Source organism: Doryrhamphus excisus, linkage group LG1, assembly GCF_037039965.1.
Source record: "Doryrhamphus excisus strain RoL-2023G ecotype Guam linkage group LG1, RoL_Dexc_Guam_v1.1, whole genome shotgun sequence".
Lineage (NCBI taxonomy): Eukaryota > Metazoa > Chordata > Actinopteri > Syngnathiformes > Syngnathidae > Doryrhamphus > Doryrhamphus excisus.
Genome location: NC_136357.1, coordinates 16,472,407 through 16,491,669, shown reverse-complemented (window position 1 = coordinate 16,491,669; position 19,263 = coordinate 16,472,407). Strand labels below are relative to the sequence as shown.

General features: G+C 40.3%; 1 protein-coding gene across 1 annotated transcript in view; it reads left to right on the top strand.

The window, feature by feature from the left end:
* The window catches only part of cspg4 (chondroitin sulfate proteoglycan 4), a 78,385-nt gene extending 59,122 nt beyond the window's left edge, over positions 1–19,263 (top strand). Inside the window, exons 5-11 of the mRNA XM_058076147.2 lie at positions 1,155–1,430; positions 5,591–5,767; positions 8,947–9,145; positions 9,266–9,397; positions 11,562–11,722; positions 12,413–12,596; positions 15,796–19,263. Coding sequence (XP_057932130.2) covers positions 1,155–1,430; positions 5,591–5,767; positions 8,947–9,145; positions 9,266–9,397; positions 11,562–11,722; positions 12,413–12,596; positions 15,796–17,654 — 2,988 coding nt within the window. The 3' untranslated portion in view covers positions 17,655–19,263. The remainder of the gene's footprint in view (positions 1–1,154; positions 1,431–5,590; positions 5,768–8,946; positions 9,146–9,265; positions 9,398–11,561; positions 11,723–12,412; positions 12,597–15,795) is intronic.

The following is a 19,263-nucleotide window of genomic DNA, read 5'->3' as shown; positions in this document are numbered from 1 at the left end:
GCCTGTAAGGGAAAGACACATTTGTTTACAATTCCTAAAGACGTCACCATCAGTCACAAGTGGTTGGAGTTCCTAATTCCCTACCAGCAAAACAAATGCATTTTAATCTGGCAGCATTTCACACAGGACTGTTTTGTGAACATGGGCCAGTATGCAGCTTAACTAGCCGACAAATGTATGCTGCTGAAGCCTGATGTCTTTCCAACGTTACTTGTTTGTGTGGAAGAGTCAGAAGAGCAAGCATTAAGTAACAAATAATCAGTGTCGCAACTGTGGTTATTTTATGTAAGTCATGGAGCAAAAGCGCTTGTCTGTGTAGCATTATAGCATTACACATTACCGATGAAATGCCAAAGCTTCTTAATATTGAGAGAAGCTTTCAAGTAATCTTTTTTCTTGAGAAATTTCGGACCGTCCAGTCCCTAGTTCCGGATTGGATTCGGGATCATTTCAAAAAGATAAATCACTGTTAATTATCAACTCCTATACCGTTTATCAACTCCTATAAAGTTAGGTTTGCAGCTAGCTAAGCACTCGGGAGTGTGACCAACCACAGCGGAGTGGGCGTGCCTGGAGGCGGGCCGTGGGTGCAATACCGATACATTAAAACAGACTGTTTATGCAGGAATAGGTGCAGATTCTGGAAGAACTAAAAAGCTTTCTTTTTGTGTTTTTTTGTGTTTTTGTAATATTGTGGGGCGGCACGGTGGTCTAGTGGCTAGGGCGCAGACCTCACACCTAGGAGACCAGCCATCTCCATGTGGAGTTTGCATGTTCTCCCCGTGCATGCGTGGGTTTTCTCCGGGTACTCTACGGGTCCTCCCACATTCCAAAAACATGCTAGGTTAATTGGCAACTCCAAATTGTCCATAGGTATGAATGTGAGTGTGAATGGTTGTTTGTCTATATGTGCCCTGTGATTGGCTGGCCACCAGTCCAGGGTGTACCCCGCCTCAAGCCTGAAGACAGCTGGGATAGGCTCCAGCACCCCCGCGACCCTCGTGAGGAAAAGCGGTAGAAAATGAATAAATTTAATATTGTGTGGAACTGCTCTATAGAAGTCTACAACTCAATACAAAGGGCCAAACAATGAGCATAACGGGTCCCCTTTAAAACATGACATACTTGAATAACTCGCATAATGTCTTATGCAGGGTCTCGACGGCTTCACTATGGACGTCAACAATGGTTTTACCACAGTGGAGGACCTTCACATCACGGTCAACATCGTGCCTCGCCTCATCCCTATCGAGACCTTCAACTTCACTGTGAAGGAAGGCTTCAGCCAGGTCATCAACGACAACGTCATCAACATCTCACACCCCTTCTACAACTCCATCAACATCGAGTTTGTGGTGGAGGAGCCGCCGCAGCATGGGGAAATACGTTTCCAGGATGGAGATGAGCTCACGTACTTCACATGGGAGGAGGTACTGTATATGCGTATAAATATAACTACAGTGTAAAAGCCGTTCAAGAACTTATTTTAGATTTACTCAATAAGAAGTGGTGATGCTTAAATGTGGTGGCAAACATGACAAAGACAAAGCAAAACACACTCCTTTGCTCTTTGCAAAACTCACTTCTTGTGATGGTTTAGATCAGGGGTCTCAAACTCAGTTTACCTGAGGGCCACTGGAGCTAGGGTCTGGGCAAGGCTGGGCCGCATCAGGTTTTCCAAAAAAAAAAAAAAAACGCATTAATTAAAAACAGAAATATATACTCAGTGCTTTGGTTCCGATTTTCTACAGAAAAGCTCTGATAAAACATTCCACTTTTCTCAAATATTTTAATTTTTATTTTTCTGCACAAAATAAGATGAAAAATAAATAAACGAATCAAGAATAAAGAAAATCAATCGGTAATAAATAAATATAATAATAATAATAAAATGGCAAATAATAAAAACTTAAGAAACCACATATAGTTGGTGGGTAGACAAATTATTTTTTTCAGATTAAAATTAACAAAGCATTATTAGAGCCCTGTAGACATGACAAAACACGACTATAGTCACATTTATACTCTTTTTATTTACAACATATTGTGCAACTGCAGGGTCTTGAGACACATGCTAACTCGCAAACTAGAGAGCTAGCGACCTTTAAACTTAAAAAGCCAAAAACTTACTACTTCCACACGGATAGGGAGGATAACTATTAACAGTTATTTAACCTTTAACATGAACATTAATCAAACGTAATATTTTTTTCTGGGTACATGATACCATACAGCATCCATATCAAACTTGCGCGGGCCGCACTAACATTAAACTTTCATATCAAGGCGGGGGCCTCGAACTAGCGTCCTGCGGGCCACATTTGGCCCACGGGCCGCGTGTTTGAGACCCCTGGTTTACATGGTTTAGGTGCCAAAGTTTTACTACAGAAACTACAGATGTAGTACAGATGTAAAAAAGATGTCTTTTTTTAGAAAAGTCGAACAAACTACTGTGTTTCTCATGCGGTAATACACTGAAATGAAAAAATATTAACTGAACCACCAAAATAAAGTCCTAAATCTGGAATGAAGACAAAAGATTGTATACAGTCGTCCCTTGCTAGTATATCGTAACGCTACAGTATATTGCATTTTTTTTGAGGAAATTAATTCATTCCGTGTGGTAGTGGTAAGTTTGATGCATCTACTTTGTCCTTCCTCTCCACTCCAATTGAAACCCTTTCTTAAGTTTAGAAGAAATACTTTTCAGGCTAACTGGTTAGCTCGCTAGCTGTTTAGCTGGTTAGCTCTGAAGCAACTTTGTGGCTTCTTACTTGTCTTTCCTCCCCAACCGGTTTGAAACCCTTTCTTTAGTTTAGAAGAAATACTTTTGAGGCTAACTGGTTAGCTCGCTAGCTGGTTAGCTGGTTAGCTCTCAAGCAAATTTGTGGCTTCTTACTTGTCTTTCCTCCCCAAACCGGTTTGAAACCCTTTCTTAAGTTTAGAAGAAATACTTTTGAGGCTAACTGGTTAGCTTGCTAACTGGTTAGCTTGCTAGCTGGCGGTTGTCGACAGTCCCTGTAGCATAACAGTTGCGCAATATGCTGTAAATAATGTAAAACAGGAGTGCAAAAGTGACAATAAGGGTGTTATTTCATGTCTAAGGGGCTCTAATAATGTTTTTGAAAGTATTTAGAAACTCATAACTACAAAAATATTAATATAAATAAAAAATAATAAAACAATAAAACGAATTTTAAAATAAAAATAAAAATAAAAATAAAAATAAAAATAAAAATAAAAATAAAAATAAAAATAAAAATAAAAATAAAAATAAAATAAAAATGTAAAATGTAAAATGTAAAATGTAAAATGTAAAATGTAAAATAATATATAAAATATAACATACATATATATAATATTTTATATAAAATAAAATATTAAAAAATATAAAAAATTATCATTAAATCCTATACTGACGAAATTTATTTATCGCAATTGGGTCTGGAACCAATTAATCACGATAAACGACGGACGACTATATTCTATGAAAACACAAACAAAAAATAGTAGCCTCAAAGAGAAAAAAGTAATATAATTTTAAAGAAAAAAATCATAATATCACAAGAACATAAACCCATTTAGGCGCCCTTCAATTTCACAATACAAAACAACAATCCAATGGTCTTAGTATGCAGTACTGCAACAACAAATATTTACATCCTACATCCATGTAACAAACTTCAAAGTTGATCCCATCTTAAGAAGATTTCATTGAGGATTACCACGCCGAGCAAACCATCGTGGAACTTTCCCCCTCAAGTTACTATTGGGCGCTGTTTTGTCTCCCGCCACTTTTGAGGAAAATATTAAAAATACATGAGCAGTTAGCAATGGAAAAACCTCAGAGAGAGCGGACCACATCGTTTGGGTTTTGTCACACAGACAACTGAGGAGCTCCCGCCTCATCCAGCCTCATGTAGAAGTACGCTGGAAAAACTGACGATGCTTTTTGACCGCCTGCAGCCAAAATAAACTGGCAGTGCACATTCCTATTATAAAGTTTGCACACAAACCCGCCCTGTGCTTTTGTTGCTACCAGACCCACGTCTCTCAAAAAGTGGAAATCATACCCCTTGGGAGGGGAGGCCAACATTGCATTGATATGATTTGCCACTATGGAAAACTCTCACAGGAATAATACAAAAGCTTTGAGCTTTTTTTTTTATGTATGCACTTTTTTTACTTTTACTCACTGGAGGAATGGAAGCCAAACTGTAATTTCTGACTATTTTCCATAAGTTCAACAGTTCCTAGCGCCACTCTGGGACACTGACACCGTGTGCATACGGAGGTGTGAGTGTGTGCGTAGTGGATGTGTCTTTTATATATATGCCTACAGTTTCACGCGCCGACTGAAGCTCCGCAAAAGAAGGTGAAATAAATCTGACGTGTCAGCTCCCAGCATGGAATCTCCATCAGCTATAATGTCATCTTTCTCCTCCAATAGACCTTCACTTCAATCAGGTTCCAACATCTTTCTATTAGGTGCAGAATGAACTATTAACACAAAAGTATCAGGACACCCGATACTGTAAGTAGTAGTTAGAAAACAGTGAAGCCACCTCTGGACAAAATGGCTGCAGATACGAGACTCACTCCAAATACATAATCAAAAACATAGGGCAGGATCTTCCTCAAAGACGGCAAATTTTATCACGAGCCGAGCTCGCGAATGTTGTGATTTGTGGTAAATCATCAAACACCTTACATCAGGGGTGTCCAAACTTTTTCTACCAAGGGCCACATGTAGGTATGCTAAAGGTAGCAGCTAAAGGTAAATAAACTACATTTCAGCTTCATAATAAAGGTGAAATGCTACTAAAAATGACATTTTTTACCATATGAATATTAAGAGTTTATTTTTTCCTTAATATTTTGACTTTATTCTCCTAACATTAAAGCTTTTTTTTCACTTCTGCTGTTTTTTGCTTTTTTAAATTGCCTTCTCATCATTATGACTTTATTCCCATAATAGTTTTTATTTATTATATTCACTAGTTCTCCTCTGGACATGTCCCAACCATCTCAGTCTGGCTGATAACTGACTTTATCTCCAAGGCCTCTAACATGTAATGTCCCTCTGACGTACTCGTTCCTGATCCTATCCATCCTGGTCACTCCCAATGAGAACCTCAGCATCCTCATCTCTGCTACTTCCAGTTCTACTTCCTGATTCAAATCTAAAAACGTACAGTTTTCACTGTTTATCATCATCTCAACATCTCATAAATCAGGGTTCAAGGTTGGTGTGGATTGGGTAAAAAGTACGATTCCTGGTTACAGGTAAAATCTTTTTTTCAATCCCAAAATGGCATTGAAAAAAATGTCTGACTACCTGCATGATCTTTAATCATTTTCATTTTCCGATGTTTCACTACCCTGCGCTTCGTGTTTCATGATCAACACTTTAAAGGGGAAAACTTGCAATATTATCATTTTATATCGCCCAACTGTCTAGTATACCTGGTAGAATTATGATGGGGTATATTTCCTAGGAGTTAGGGCATCTTCAAAGCAAAATGGCGGACTACCTGTGCATTTTGACAATACCTCCAGTTGACATCCAGATCTTTTTTGTCCCCCGCAGATCAAACTTGGACATATCTACTACATGCACGACAGCACCGAGAACACCAAGGACAGTTTCACCATCTCCGCCTCGGCTTATGAGATCAAGCGCCGCAGCCTACCCGTCACAGTCTCTGTGACTGTCTGGCCCGTCAACGACGAGCCACCGCGACTGACGCGCAACACGGGTCTGGAGGTAAGGTTCTGGAAAGTACCGTTGCTTGCCTCTGTTAGTTCGATGCTGACTCAGTCGCTGGTGAAACATTGCCGACAGGAAAATCTTTACAGCCTTTTTTTGTTACTTTGTTTTCCCGTCTCTGATGAGGATTCAAGGTGAGCACGAGGGAAATATTTCAACTTGAAATGAAACTTTTATCCTATCCTGAAGCTACAGTTATATCAGCTCCGGTACAGTAAAAGATGGCGGCCAAGCATAAAACTCACATTTCCAAAAAAAGCATTTTGACCAGCGATATATTTTCCTTGACATGATTGAGACGGGACAAAATCTTAGTAGGATTGTTTTCAGACTTAATGAAAAATTCCATATATATACACATATTGGCTCTATAAATAAGATTTCCCGGCCTTGGCGGAGGTCCACTTATGACTTGTACAGACAGATTTGAACCCAAAGCAATGACCAGTGAGTATAAAGACCTCAAGTCAGACTTTTTCTCACAAATATATCATCAAATAATTACAGTAATGTGTCAGAGGTTCAATGAGGGCCACATATCATAAAAGACGTTTGGAAGAAACTCTCCACGAGCTGGGTTCTGTGAGGAGGCCGGCAATTGGGAAGAACTCCCAGCACTGGAACCCAAGTGTGTCATTCAGCGCCACGGCTCCCTGGCAACGCGTATTTTTGGAAAAACCAAAAAGGCTTCATGATGAGGCCGCGGCTTCTCTGGCCCAGCGAGGATCCGGCGGTCGCGCGTCGTTTTTTTTGCTGCGGTTGCTTGATGTAACAGGATAACACACACACACACACACACACACATACAAGGCGAGTGTCACTGATTTAAAGCAGGAAGTGCGTGCGTGGTGACCTCTGAGGCCCGCGAGCAGACATGATGACTGGCATTGACTGAACTCAGGCGCGGTCGTGGATCAACCGTTGAGCTCTTGTAGCCCGGTCGGCTGCTCTCTATTAGTCTTTACATACTCTATATCTGTCTGGTTCTACATATTTCTCATTTTAAATCATAGAAATCGTAGAAAAACGCCCAAAGACTGGAGCTGATGTCACATGTACAGGTTATTATCCTTCATTACTGTGATTATTTCAACAAGGTTTGGGGCCAGAGTCCAGATGCAGTGGCAGTACATTAGTAGCAGTACATTAGTAGCAGCCGCAGTCAGACATGTTGCAGGCCCTCAAACGTTAGTTCTCCAGCAGTTATTTAATCATCTGCATTATTATTATTATTATGACCGTCTGAGAGGGGAAATGTGAGCCATCGTGCGTCAGCTCAGGTTATTGGATTTATATAGTTCATCCTTTTACGTTGTAAAAGCATCGATCGCCACATAAAGCATTCATTTTTGTAAAAGCACAGCACTCAGTACGGAGGGCAAGTTGATGCTTGTGGGCCGGGACAATGGGGCCATCTGGTGGCGAAATTTTGGAACTGCATTCTGACGTCACAGGGGTCTATTGAGTGTGACCTCATTTGAAGGCTTGATGTTGTCTGTGGGTTTAAAATTAATAATAATAAATGATAATACATTTTATTTGTATAGCGCTTTTCAAAATACTCAAAGACACTTTACAGAAGAATGAAGTTGAATAAAGCAAGTAAACAGAATAGAAGACACACCAAAATACAACATTCATTGGTTAAATTTATGAATTAATTCATTCATAAAAGTGTTTTTTCATTCAAGTAGAATTTAAATAGTAAATTATTTGAACATTTTTGGATCAATTATCCTATGAGTATTTATTATTTGTTAGTAAAACATATTTTTTTTAATGTTTAAATATCAAGTGTGTTTTTAAAACACAAAAACCTAAGCAATAAATAATGTCCAATATTTTTTTCAAATGTATTCAAATAATAGTAGTAGCAATAAATACACATGTATGTATTGTATATTATTGTGTATTGTATAAAAGCAAACACAACACATAAGTTTGTGTAATTATCTGAAAAAGTCAATGTTTTTCAATTTCAAAAAATCAACTTTCTGCTTTTCAGTTATTTTCCAGACATTCTCTCTCCATCATAATTTAGTCCAAATTAGAGACATAATTATACTACAATATGATGCTCCAAAGATGAAGCACAGTACCTTCTATCAATTTATCCCTTTTGTCAAAATCTTACACATTTCCCTGACTTTAAAGACATTCTGTGGCTTGGGTGTTGCTCGCTGCTTCCTGTCGCTCAGATTAGTGTCGGCCTGGGAAGCATTGATTTTTGCTCCGTCGAGCAGGAATGTTTTTTTTTGGGGGGGGGGGTGTTTTTGGAGATTAAAAACGTGCTTGTTGTTGTTTTTTTTTTTTGTGGCTCTTTTCAGGAATGTGATGGAAAACTTGATTGGCTGTGATAATCCACAGCTTTATTCTCCAAAATAGTTCTGATATTTTATTTAATTGGCTTGTTTTAATTGTCTTTTTTATTGCATCCATTTCATAACAACAAAATGCTGAGTATTTGATTCATTCATGTGTATAAATAATAGATAATAGATGAATTAGAATAATATATTGAAGTTATATACCGCCTTTTACAAGGTACCCAAAGTACTTCAGAGTGAAGTGAACCCATTATTCAGTCACTGGTGGTGGGCTACATCTGTAGGCACAGGTACCTTTAGGTAGAGTGGCAGGAAAGTGGTCGCCAATTTGCGCTTACGGCCTCTACGAATTCCACCAAACATTCCTTCACATTCACACGCAAGATGGGGGTGACTGGGTGGAGGGAGCAGGGATGGAACCACCAACCTTCTAGTTTGTGGACAACCTGTTCTACTTCCTGGGCTACTGCCGCCCAATTACGAACATCAAATTTTGAAGTGGAAGAACAGAGCAGTATAGAATTAAGACACTGAATAGCCGACTCACCCTATCTTTTCTCTGCTATGTGGGGCAGCTCCAAGTTGCCAAGGAAACCGTACAGCGACTGTGAATGGCACGCAACCATTTGCTTGAATCACTCTTTTTTGGAGCTCCAATTGATGTGCGTCATATATTCTGCCTAGCAACAAGTGAAAACATGTAGTCAGCTGCTATGCCAAAAATATTTTGGTATATTTGTTATTAGTTATGATGCACTACAATATTATAAAGTCATCTAAGATAATGTAACGTAAGGGATACTTAATGTTGTGGACACTTGAACGCATCGTTCACATCTCTTCTCCAAGGTCCTCGCCGGCGAGGAGGCCGACATCACATCCAGCATGCTAACCACGGACGACGCAGACACCCCCGCGGAGGAGGTGGTTTACAACGTGGAGATGCCAACCAGCGGCATGGTGGCGTTCAAGGACTTCCCAGAGGAGGCCATTGCCAATTTCACACAGGCTCAAATCAACAACGGGGAAGTGATCTTCATCCACGAGGGTGAGGAGGACACAGACACACCCGAAGAGTCAAAACACATTGACGTGAATGACGAGTCCTGATCCTGTCAGCACGCTGTAAATAAATAACTTTAAAAGTCGACTCTTTGTGTGTCTGCAGGTGAGGACTCGGGCGGGTTCAGCTTCACAGTGACAGACGGCGAGCACACGTCTCCTCTCTACAGATTCGTGGTCACGGCTAGACCCCTCACTATCACCATGGTAACACAAGAGGAGCTGATGGTGTTCCCAGGTAAGATGTCAAAATCCTTTATAAAAAGCAGTCAAGGCAAGCAGCAGTGCCACAGTAAATATATAAGCTTAAAAACATTTATGGTGTTGTTTTTTTAGTTTATTATAGATTTAGATTATTTATTATCATTTATTTTTTGCTTATTGCTTTACCGTTTTAATTCAAGTTTTTTTACTATTATTTTTTTAATTCTCATATAAAGTAAATTCATTCATTCATTAATTTTTTACCGCTTATCCTCACGAGGGTCGTGGGGGTGCTGGACCCTGGACTGGTGGCCAGCCAATCACAGGGCACATATAGACAAACAACCATTCACACTCACATTCATACCTATGGACAATTTGGAGTGGCCAATTAACCTAGCATGTTTTTGGAATGTGGGAGGAAACCGGAGTACCCGGAGAAAACCCACGCATGCACGGGGAGAACATGCAAACTCCACACAGAGATTGCCAAGGGTGGAATTGAACCCGGGTCTCCTAGCTGTGAGGTCTGTGCATTTGAAGTAAATTTATTTTTTGTAATTTTTATATTTAATAATTTTGTTGTCATTGTGTATAAATGTATTATATTTAATGTATATTATTTAGGATTGTGATAGATTGTATAAAGGTCAACACTTGTGTATATGTGTACCTGAAAATAAAATACAAATAATTCAATAAATATATAAAAATAAATAAATAAAACAATAAACATTACAATAAATGTTTACAAATTATTTAATAAAAAACAAGAAAACAGAAAAAAAAATATTTACGTGTTTTTTAAATAAAAATTTTATGAATAATCCAGGGTTTTGGCCGCACAGTGGAGAAGTGGTTAGCATGTAGGCCACACAGTCAGGAGATGGGGAAGACCTGGGCTCAATTTTCCGCTTGTGCACGTCTGTGTGGAGTTTGCACTTCCACCCGGAGGGTTTTCTCAGGGTACTCCGGTTTCCTCCCATACTCCAAACACATGCATGTTCCATAACCTTGTATGCAATGAAATAGTGTTTTAAAGAGTTTTAAATCAGTCACAGTAAAAAGTGGTTTTAACAAATTTCATTTCATTATTATGAAGCACACTGTATATTTTTTTCAAGTTGTCGATGAACCTCACTTAACCTTTAGATGCACGAGTGAGTGGACCCTACACTCTTCCATAAGTGGGTCAAAAATGACCCATACTAGAATCAATGCGTTTTTATGCCAATTTTGCCATTTTGGTTAGGAATCACTTGTATGATATTTAGTATTATATTTATGATAATGCTTTCATGTTAGAAACATCTTAATTTTTCACTTTTTTACATCTTTGAAAAAGAAAATGACCCTGTACAACAATAATAACTGTACAATATGTACAATGTGTACAATATGTACAATATGTACAATATGTACAATGTGTACAATGTGTACAATAAACAAAAATAAATGTGAGGATCCATTGTGTGTTGCAAAAAGCTAAGTGAAAATGTGAATGGTATGATATCAAAAATATGTTTTTTGAGGAATACCTGGAATATGAAATGATAACAATTTTTCATTACAAAGATATTTCAAGAAAACAACCTGACCGGGTCATTTTTGACCCACTTATGGAAGGTTGGGGTAGTAACACAAAAACAAAAATTTCTTAAAATCTATAAAAGATGAGTTAAAAATGTGAATGGCATGATATCAAAAACATGTTTTTTTAGGAATACCTGGAATATGAAATGATAACAAATTTTCATTACAAAGATATCTCAAGAAAACAACCTGACTGGGTCATTTTTCTTTTTTTCCTTCCTAATGGAAGGTTGGGGTAGTAACACAAAAACAAAAAATTCTTAAAATGTATAAAAGATAAGTTAAAAATGTGAACGGCATGATATCGAAAATAAGTTAATACCTGGAATATAAAATGATTTAAAAAAATGTCATTACGAAGATATTTCAAGAAAACAACCTGACCGGGTCATTTTTGACCCACTTATGCATCTAAGGGTTAATAAAAACATCATAAATCAATATTGCCAATCCTAAACTCCCAACGTAAAAAACCACACACACCGTATACGGTGTATATAAAAGCATGTAAAAAAAAATACTAAATTGACTCTGGAGTCTGCTTAAGTTCAACTGCTTCAGTGAGGAACTTAATTTTCCGCTGATTAACGTGTGCGCACCCGTAGGAACGAGGCAGCCCATCACCAGTGCCAATCTGGGGGCTGTGACTAACGAGGATGGAAATGAGATCAGCTACTCGTTGGTCCACCCCCCTCGTTTGGGGAGGCTGATCATGGCCAACGACAAGAACCAGATGGAGGAAATCAGCCGCTTCTCCCAAACGCAGGTGACCACTTTGTGTGTGTGTGTGTGTGTGTGCGTTTTCGTGAGGTCAAAGAACAATTGTGAGACCATTTTTGTGGGCCTAACCTCTGTTTGGGTATAAAGGATACTGGTAGAGGACCTGTTGGGAAGAGCCAGACACTGCAATTCATTGGCCCTGTACCAGCAGGTAGTAGTCAGCTAAAAATGGTTACTTTACCTTATATATATTTTTTTGTTTTGGATGGGACTGTCATATAAAATGTATATGCTCATCAATAGGATCCATCAATAATTGGATTGCATAAGCAGCACAGCCTGCAAACTGCTGAGCAGAAACGTCTCAATGTGATTATTTGAGTTCTTTGCTGGCTATGTGTGTGTTTGTGTGTGTTTGTGTGTGTTTGTGTGTGTTTGTGTGTATAAGCATTATTCTACTTGTGTGTGTGTGAGACAGAGAGAGAGTTGAGTTCAGGACATGTTGACCTCAGAAAAATAAACAAGCCTCCACATTCCGACATTCAGTCTCAACTAGATGCAGAACGCCAATTTCCCTGCGTTTTTTTTTTTTTTTCAACTTCCTGAGGGAAGAAGATGTCAGCTGAAAAATGTCAGCTGAGTGCCTCCTAAAAATAAAAAATAATGAGTTCTCTGAGTGGAAAACTTAGTTATTGTCCTACTGTATGTCTTCAATGCTGTCTCTCCTCATCCTTAGCTGGAGTCAGGAGTGATCTTCTATGAGCACCAGATGCCTGAGGACCCCTTCTGGGTGGTGAGGGACTCTATGGAGCTCATCCTGTCATCCCAGCCCGCCCCGGACATCCGTCACATGCTGCCTGTCACCGTGTCATACTACGCCACGCACAGCAACATCTCCTCTCAGCTGTGGAGGAACAAAGGTAAATGTGTGAAATACAGTGCAAGGATGAACCCTACATGAGGAAAGGCGGGAATGCTATAAAACAGTGTTTTTCAAACTTTTTTGAGCCACGGCACGTTTTTTTTTTAACATTGGAAAAATCTTGTGGCACACCACTAACCAAAAATGTTACAAAATGTCACCACGACCTCACACGTGCATCAATAAGTCTATCAGAGGAACAAGGTAGGTGTTGCCACACGGACCAATATTACATTGCTCTGCCAGTCTTTACACCACAGACACTCCACAGTAGCCACGTTTTTACATCACCACTTTTTCTCTTTCCGAATGACCTTTAGGGAAACAATGGTATCCATGGAAAGGAATATTCCAATCTCTTGTCTACATGCGCCGTGAAAATCAAACAGAATAGTCAATAGGGCATGCCCAGTAAAATGTAAACATCAACATCACGTGATAGCGGCTTCCCCAAGTTTTTCTTTCACTTGTTGGAATAACTCCGTATTGCCAGTTTTTCATCTGTCCAGTCTTGAAATTTAGTTTGAATCAAAAGCAAACTTTGCTTAGTCCAGTGCCGATTGCTGGCCTCCATTTTTAAAAGTAAGAACGTCTGGATCTGCGTGTTACGTCATATCTGAGCATGGGCTGAAAGAACGCACCCGGGATTAATTTAAAAGAGAAAAGATCACATTCAAGCTAATATTTTATAATTAAACTCAGGATATGTTTTATATAGATATATATTTTCTTTTTTAATAAAACTGCACTTGTGAATAAAGTATAGAAGGGTTTAGATCAGGGGTCTCAAACTCAATTTACTTGGGGGCCACCGGAGCTCGGTTCTGGGTGAGACTGGGCCGCATCAGGTTTTCCAAAAAAAAAAAAAAACGCATTTATTAAAAACAAAAAAATTAAAAAAAACTTGGTTCCAATTTTCTACAATAAAAGCTCTGATAAAACATTCCACTGTTCTCAAATATCTTACTTTTTATTTTTCTACACAAAATAAGATGAAAAATAAATAAACAAATCAAGAATAAAGAAAATCAATCAATCAGTAATAAATAAATAAATACAATAATAATAAAACGGCAAATAATAAAAACTTAAGAAACCACATATAGTTGGTGGGTAGACAAATTATTTTTTTCAGATTAAAATGAACAAAGCATTATTAGAGCCCTGTAGACATGACAAAACATGACTATAGTCACATTTATACTTTTTTATTTACAACATATTGCGCAACTGCAGGGTCTTGAGACACATGCTAACTCGCAAACTAGAGAGCTAGCGACCTAAACGGTAGCCTCCAAGTTATTTCCTTTAAATTTAAAAAAGCCAAAAACTTACCACTTCCACACGGATAGGGAGGATAACTATTAGCAGTTATTTAACCTTTAACATGAACATTAATCAAACCTAATAATTTTTTCTGGGTACATGATACCATACAGCATCCATATCAAACTTGCGCGGGCCGCACTAACATTAAACTTTCATATCAAGGCGGGGGCCTCAAACTAGTGTCCTGCAGGCCACATTTGAGCGGGCACAAGATACCTCAAAAGGAATATTCCATCCCTGTTCAATTCTTTCTGTTTGAGAAAATAATCCATGTATACTATTGACATAAAGGCTATTGACGTAATATTTGCAAATGATGATTAATAAATGTTAATTATAAAAAGTGACATTGGATAATTCCTCACGGCACACCTGACGGTTTCTCAAGGTACACTAGTGTGCTGCTGCACAGTGGTTGAAAATCACTGCTATAAAGCACCACTACTTGCCCAAAGGCACCAGGTGTGTCCCGCTGCACTGCCTTCTGCCAGAATTCCAGACCTCTAGGGAGGAACCAAAACACAACACAGAGCAAGAGAAAAAAAATTGAAGCATGACTGTCATGTGGGAAATGACAGTAACGTCCCCTAGGGATGGATCCCAGATGTCAGAAAGTCCGAAATAATACACGGTGGGTGGACGGAGTACAGACACTGAGAGTGGAGCAGTGGTGCGACCAGAGAAGACGAGTAGAGCAACTCTAGTCGCTCCACCGAAACCGAAAGCTGGCATGGATCCTGCTCAAGGGATAGACACATTCGAGACATTCCCCCTGGAGAACAAGAAGGTGTAGGACGCTCATGGGTTGAAACCTCCGGTCAAACCGGGCCCAGTTGTCAAGTAGGAACAGGAGGAAGTTACCCTGCTGGAACAAAAGACAGGCATGGGTGGAGGGAGGTGTGGGGGAGGAGCCTATCAATTTGTTTTCATTTGCAGCTATAAATTTTCAAACCTAAGTTATTGGTCGTTTAGTGCGTCACATAGCTTTAACTGACATTAACTGACAACCAGTCTGCTTTTTGACCTCCAACCTTGACAATAAATGAGTAGAAAACTAATGCTGAAATGAACGAATGGATGAGCCAAGCTGATTCATAGCGTAGATCGAAAAAAAAAAGAATCATTTTTGGATCCTCTAAGGCAGGGGTCTCAAACTCAATTTACCTGGGGGCCACCGGAGCTAGGTTCTGGGTGAAGCCGGACCGCATCAGGTTTTCAAAAAAAAACCCGAAACACATTTATTAAAAACTGAAAAAAAAAAAAAAAATTTTTTTTTCTGTACACAAAATAAGATAAAAAAAAAAAACAAATTAAGAATAAAGACAATAAATCAATCAGTCAGTAATAAATAAGTAAAATAATAATAAAACAGCAAATAAGAAAAACGTAAGAAACCAATAATTTTTTTCAGATTCAAATGTACAGTATTAACAGTTATTTAACCTTTAACATGAACATTAATGAAACTTAATAATTTGACCCAATTAGCACGTTAGCATCATACTCAGTTCCATCTGGGAGCAGCGTGGTAACTTTAACAACATGTTTGATGAGATGCTTTATCTTGACGTGTATTTTCCCTTTTATTCCAAATCATTTCCTGCATTTATTTGTACCCAGCGTCATAAACCTTTAGCTTCATTGCTAATCCAAAGCAAAACAGGGCGGGGTAACAGGGTAGGGTAACAGTATGGGCGGGGCTAAATCATGTTAATTGTGTCCGGTGTGCACACAGCTTTAAGCTGTCATTTCAACATTAAACTTTGGTATCAAGGTGGTGGGCCTCAAACTAGCATCTTGCGGGCCGCATTTGGCCCACGGGCCACGAGTTTTCAGGCAACTGAAATGTGCTCATTGTTTCCCTACAGGTCTGGAAATCGTGCAAGGCCAGAGGAAAACAATCGATGAGTCCATCCTGGATGCTTCCAACCTCCTGGCCAGCCTTCCTGAGTCCGAGAGAGCCGAGACGGATGTGGTCTTTGAGATGAAGCGCTTCCCTGACCATGGACGCATCACCCTAAGGGGTCAGGACTTACCTCGGGATGCACCCTACTTCATGCAGAAAGATGTGTCCCAGGGCGAGCTGGAGTATCTCCATGACGACTCAGGAGCCTCCTTTGACAGCTTCTCCTTTAGGGCCCGTCTGAAATCTCAGAGTCGTACTTTGACCTCCCCGGCCGACGCTGTTGTCCTGGAGGAGATCTTTAACGTCTCCGTTAAACGTCGTGGTTCGAAATCCCCTGAGCTTGTCACTATTGACATGCTACTAGAGGTCCTGCAAGGTTCTATGGCCGTTTTGACCCAGAAACATCTGAACACCCACGATGAAGACAGTCCCCCAGATGAGGTCCACTTCAAGGTGACCAAAGCGCCAAGAAACGGGCATTTGGTGGACACCCACACCATGGACAGCCTCTCTGAGTTCACCCAGGAGATGATCAACCGCGAGCAGGTGGGCTTTCAAAATGACGGCAGCCTCGCCGACGGCTTTGTGGAATTCATCGTGTCAGACGGAGAACATGACACCGAGCCGCACACGCTCCACATCGGGGTCCTCGCTCGCACCCTCATTCTGGACAAAGCCCCGGAGATCAAGGTGAAGCAAGGAGATGACGAGACACTGGTGACTGAAGAGATGCTGAGAGCAACCACCGGTGGTCCCGTGGAGGAGGACGTCCTGTACAAGATCACAAGCGTCCCCAAGTACGCAGCGGTCATGGTAGACCGGCAGCCCACCTCAGCCTTCACCCAGAAACAGATCAAAGAAGGAAGAGTCAGCGTCCGCTTTGTGAAGTCCACTTCACCTCGCGATAGCGTGGCCTTCATTGCTCGCAGTCGAGCGGCTAACGTGTCGTCTGTTCTCAACATCACGGTCCAGCCTCTGGCCAAGATTGCTCAGGATCCCCGACTCCCCCGAGGCTCGCTTGTTCAACTGGACAGAAACCTTCTTGACGCTACGCCCCTGGCGAACAAGACCAGGACCAACCCAACGTTCACCGTCATCCAGCAACCACGAGGAGCTCGATTCGTCAAATCTGGTGGTCCTGGTGCAGGCCAGCCGGTAGACTCGTTCAACCAACGAGACCTGGATGAAGGGCGTGTTGCTGTAGAAATCCCAAAAAGCTCCTCTGGGTCCCAAGATGGGGTCACTCAAGATGAGGCCCGATTATTGCTAAAGGCTCATGGAGTCCCCCCAGCAGAGTGTGTGCTTTCGTTTCAAACTGAGCCCTACAACGCCTCTGGGGTCTACCCTGCCACTCTGTTGACGGTCCCCTCAGGGGCCCCATCGAAGGACAACAATAACGTGGGTGGGTCCCCTCGTGCGACTCCTGAAAGCCCGCTTTGGAAAGCCAACAAGGACCAACCCCAAGCGGAGGCCACCACCGCAGCCCCCTCTGGCACCAGCTCCCATAGGAACCCCGTGGTTTCTCGACGGGGCAATGTGTGGTCCATTCTCATACCCATTCTGGTCATACTCATACTCCTGCTCCTGGCGGCCATCTTGGCGTACTACCTAGTGCGGAAAAACAAAACAGGCAAGCACAACGTCCAGACGGCAGCATCCAAGCCGAAAAACGGAGAAGTGGCCGGCACTGAAACCTTTCGGAAAACCGACCCGGCAAATAACATCCCCATGTCCAATATGGATTCCAAGGAGGCTGATCCGGAGTTGCTGCAACACTGTCGAACGACTCCGGCCTTGAAAAAGAACCAGTACTGGGTTTGAGACTTTGGACCTCACCACCCCCCAAAAAAGAGGCCCTTTTCCAAGTCTTCTTATCAGTATTAAAGACTTTGATGGATTTTTGTGCTCCGACACCAACTGATCTCAACATTAACTGTGGACTGAATCTCAGGCAACAAGACACTGAATAGTTGTTGACAAAGCGAGAGGCAGTCTTTTATCTTCTGGTGCCATGTCTATTTATTTTATCATTCCTCTTTGTCAAAAGGCACAAACGACATAAACATGCTCCGTGTTTGCAAAAAGAAAATATTCTGGCTGTGCCATCTTTTTTTTTTTTTTTCAGCCCACATTTTACAGCATTTGTTCACCATTTTTATAATCGATTAGTTAAAACATAAAGAAGACCATGATCTGCCTCTTTTTATGTTACTGTTTCTTCAGTTGTTTCTCAGGGCTAAATTCAGTCATCACTCGCAACATTTCATTAGTTTGTCTATTTTTTGGAGGATTTGGTACTAAAAATAAAACAAAAAAACATGAGAAAAGTTGGTGTAAAAACTTGAATTTAGCTCAGAGTACTGACCAGTTGGTCTTAAACTAGGGATGGGGTCGTCCTAATCCAGTATCGGATTACGGTAACCAGCGTAAATCACGTATTGGAATTTGACGATACCACCTACAGGGATTTCCGATCCATGAGCCACGCCCATGTTTTGTTGTTGTCGGCAGACATAGCCAAAAAGAGTAGCCATCCTCCATAACAGGCGTGTTGGTAGAGACTGGCACTCTTTTAGCTACATTTGCTAATATTATTTTCACATATTATTACATATTAATACAAACTCAGTTCTGGTATCGGAATTGGGTTTGTATCGGTAGATATGTGGCTGGATGCATCCCTACCTTAAACACACCTTGATAAACATTGTCAGGGTGTAAGAATTCCCAGAACTTGCGTAGTGCCTGAGTGGGAATAATACACCCGTTAGGTTCAGATGTTCTCTAAGCATTCCATACTGTTTGTAAGCTACATATTGTGATGTACTGAAATATTGATTTTATTTTTTTTTTTGCAGACGTTTATGTCATAATCATGAACTTTGACTTCCTTGTTCGTCTCTGCTTGGAGGATAAAATAAAAATGAGCTAGACTAGAATTTCAGTTGTTTCTCCACTAAATGTTGTCGCTTTGTCTTACTTTTCACGTTAACGTTAAAAACTTACAGTAACTTTTAACGACCATTTACTAAATTGTTGTTGATGTGTGTTGAGATTTGGAGATGGCATAGAGCTCAGGAAGTGATGTATTTGGAGGACAGCGTATATATTTCCTGTGAAATGTTTTTTCTTTCTTACCACACATTCTCTGCATTTTATGCATTTTTTTAAATGTAAATAATCAGTTTTTGGTGAGGTTTTGGGGTATTCATTTGTGTTTGTCTGTACTCCAATTAAACATTTAATGAGAACTAACCACCCTTTTATCCATACTGCTCCTTCCCTTCTGTTTTCATTCCTGTGTCATCACCACCACTTCCACCTTTTTCATTCATTATTTATTATTATTATTATTATTTCTTTCACTGCCCTTGCATCACTTTATGTTGTAAAAGACTTTAGCTTCCACAAGACATCATCCACTCAACAT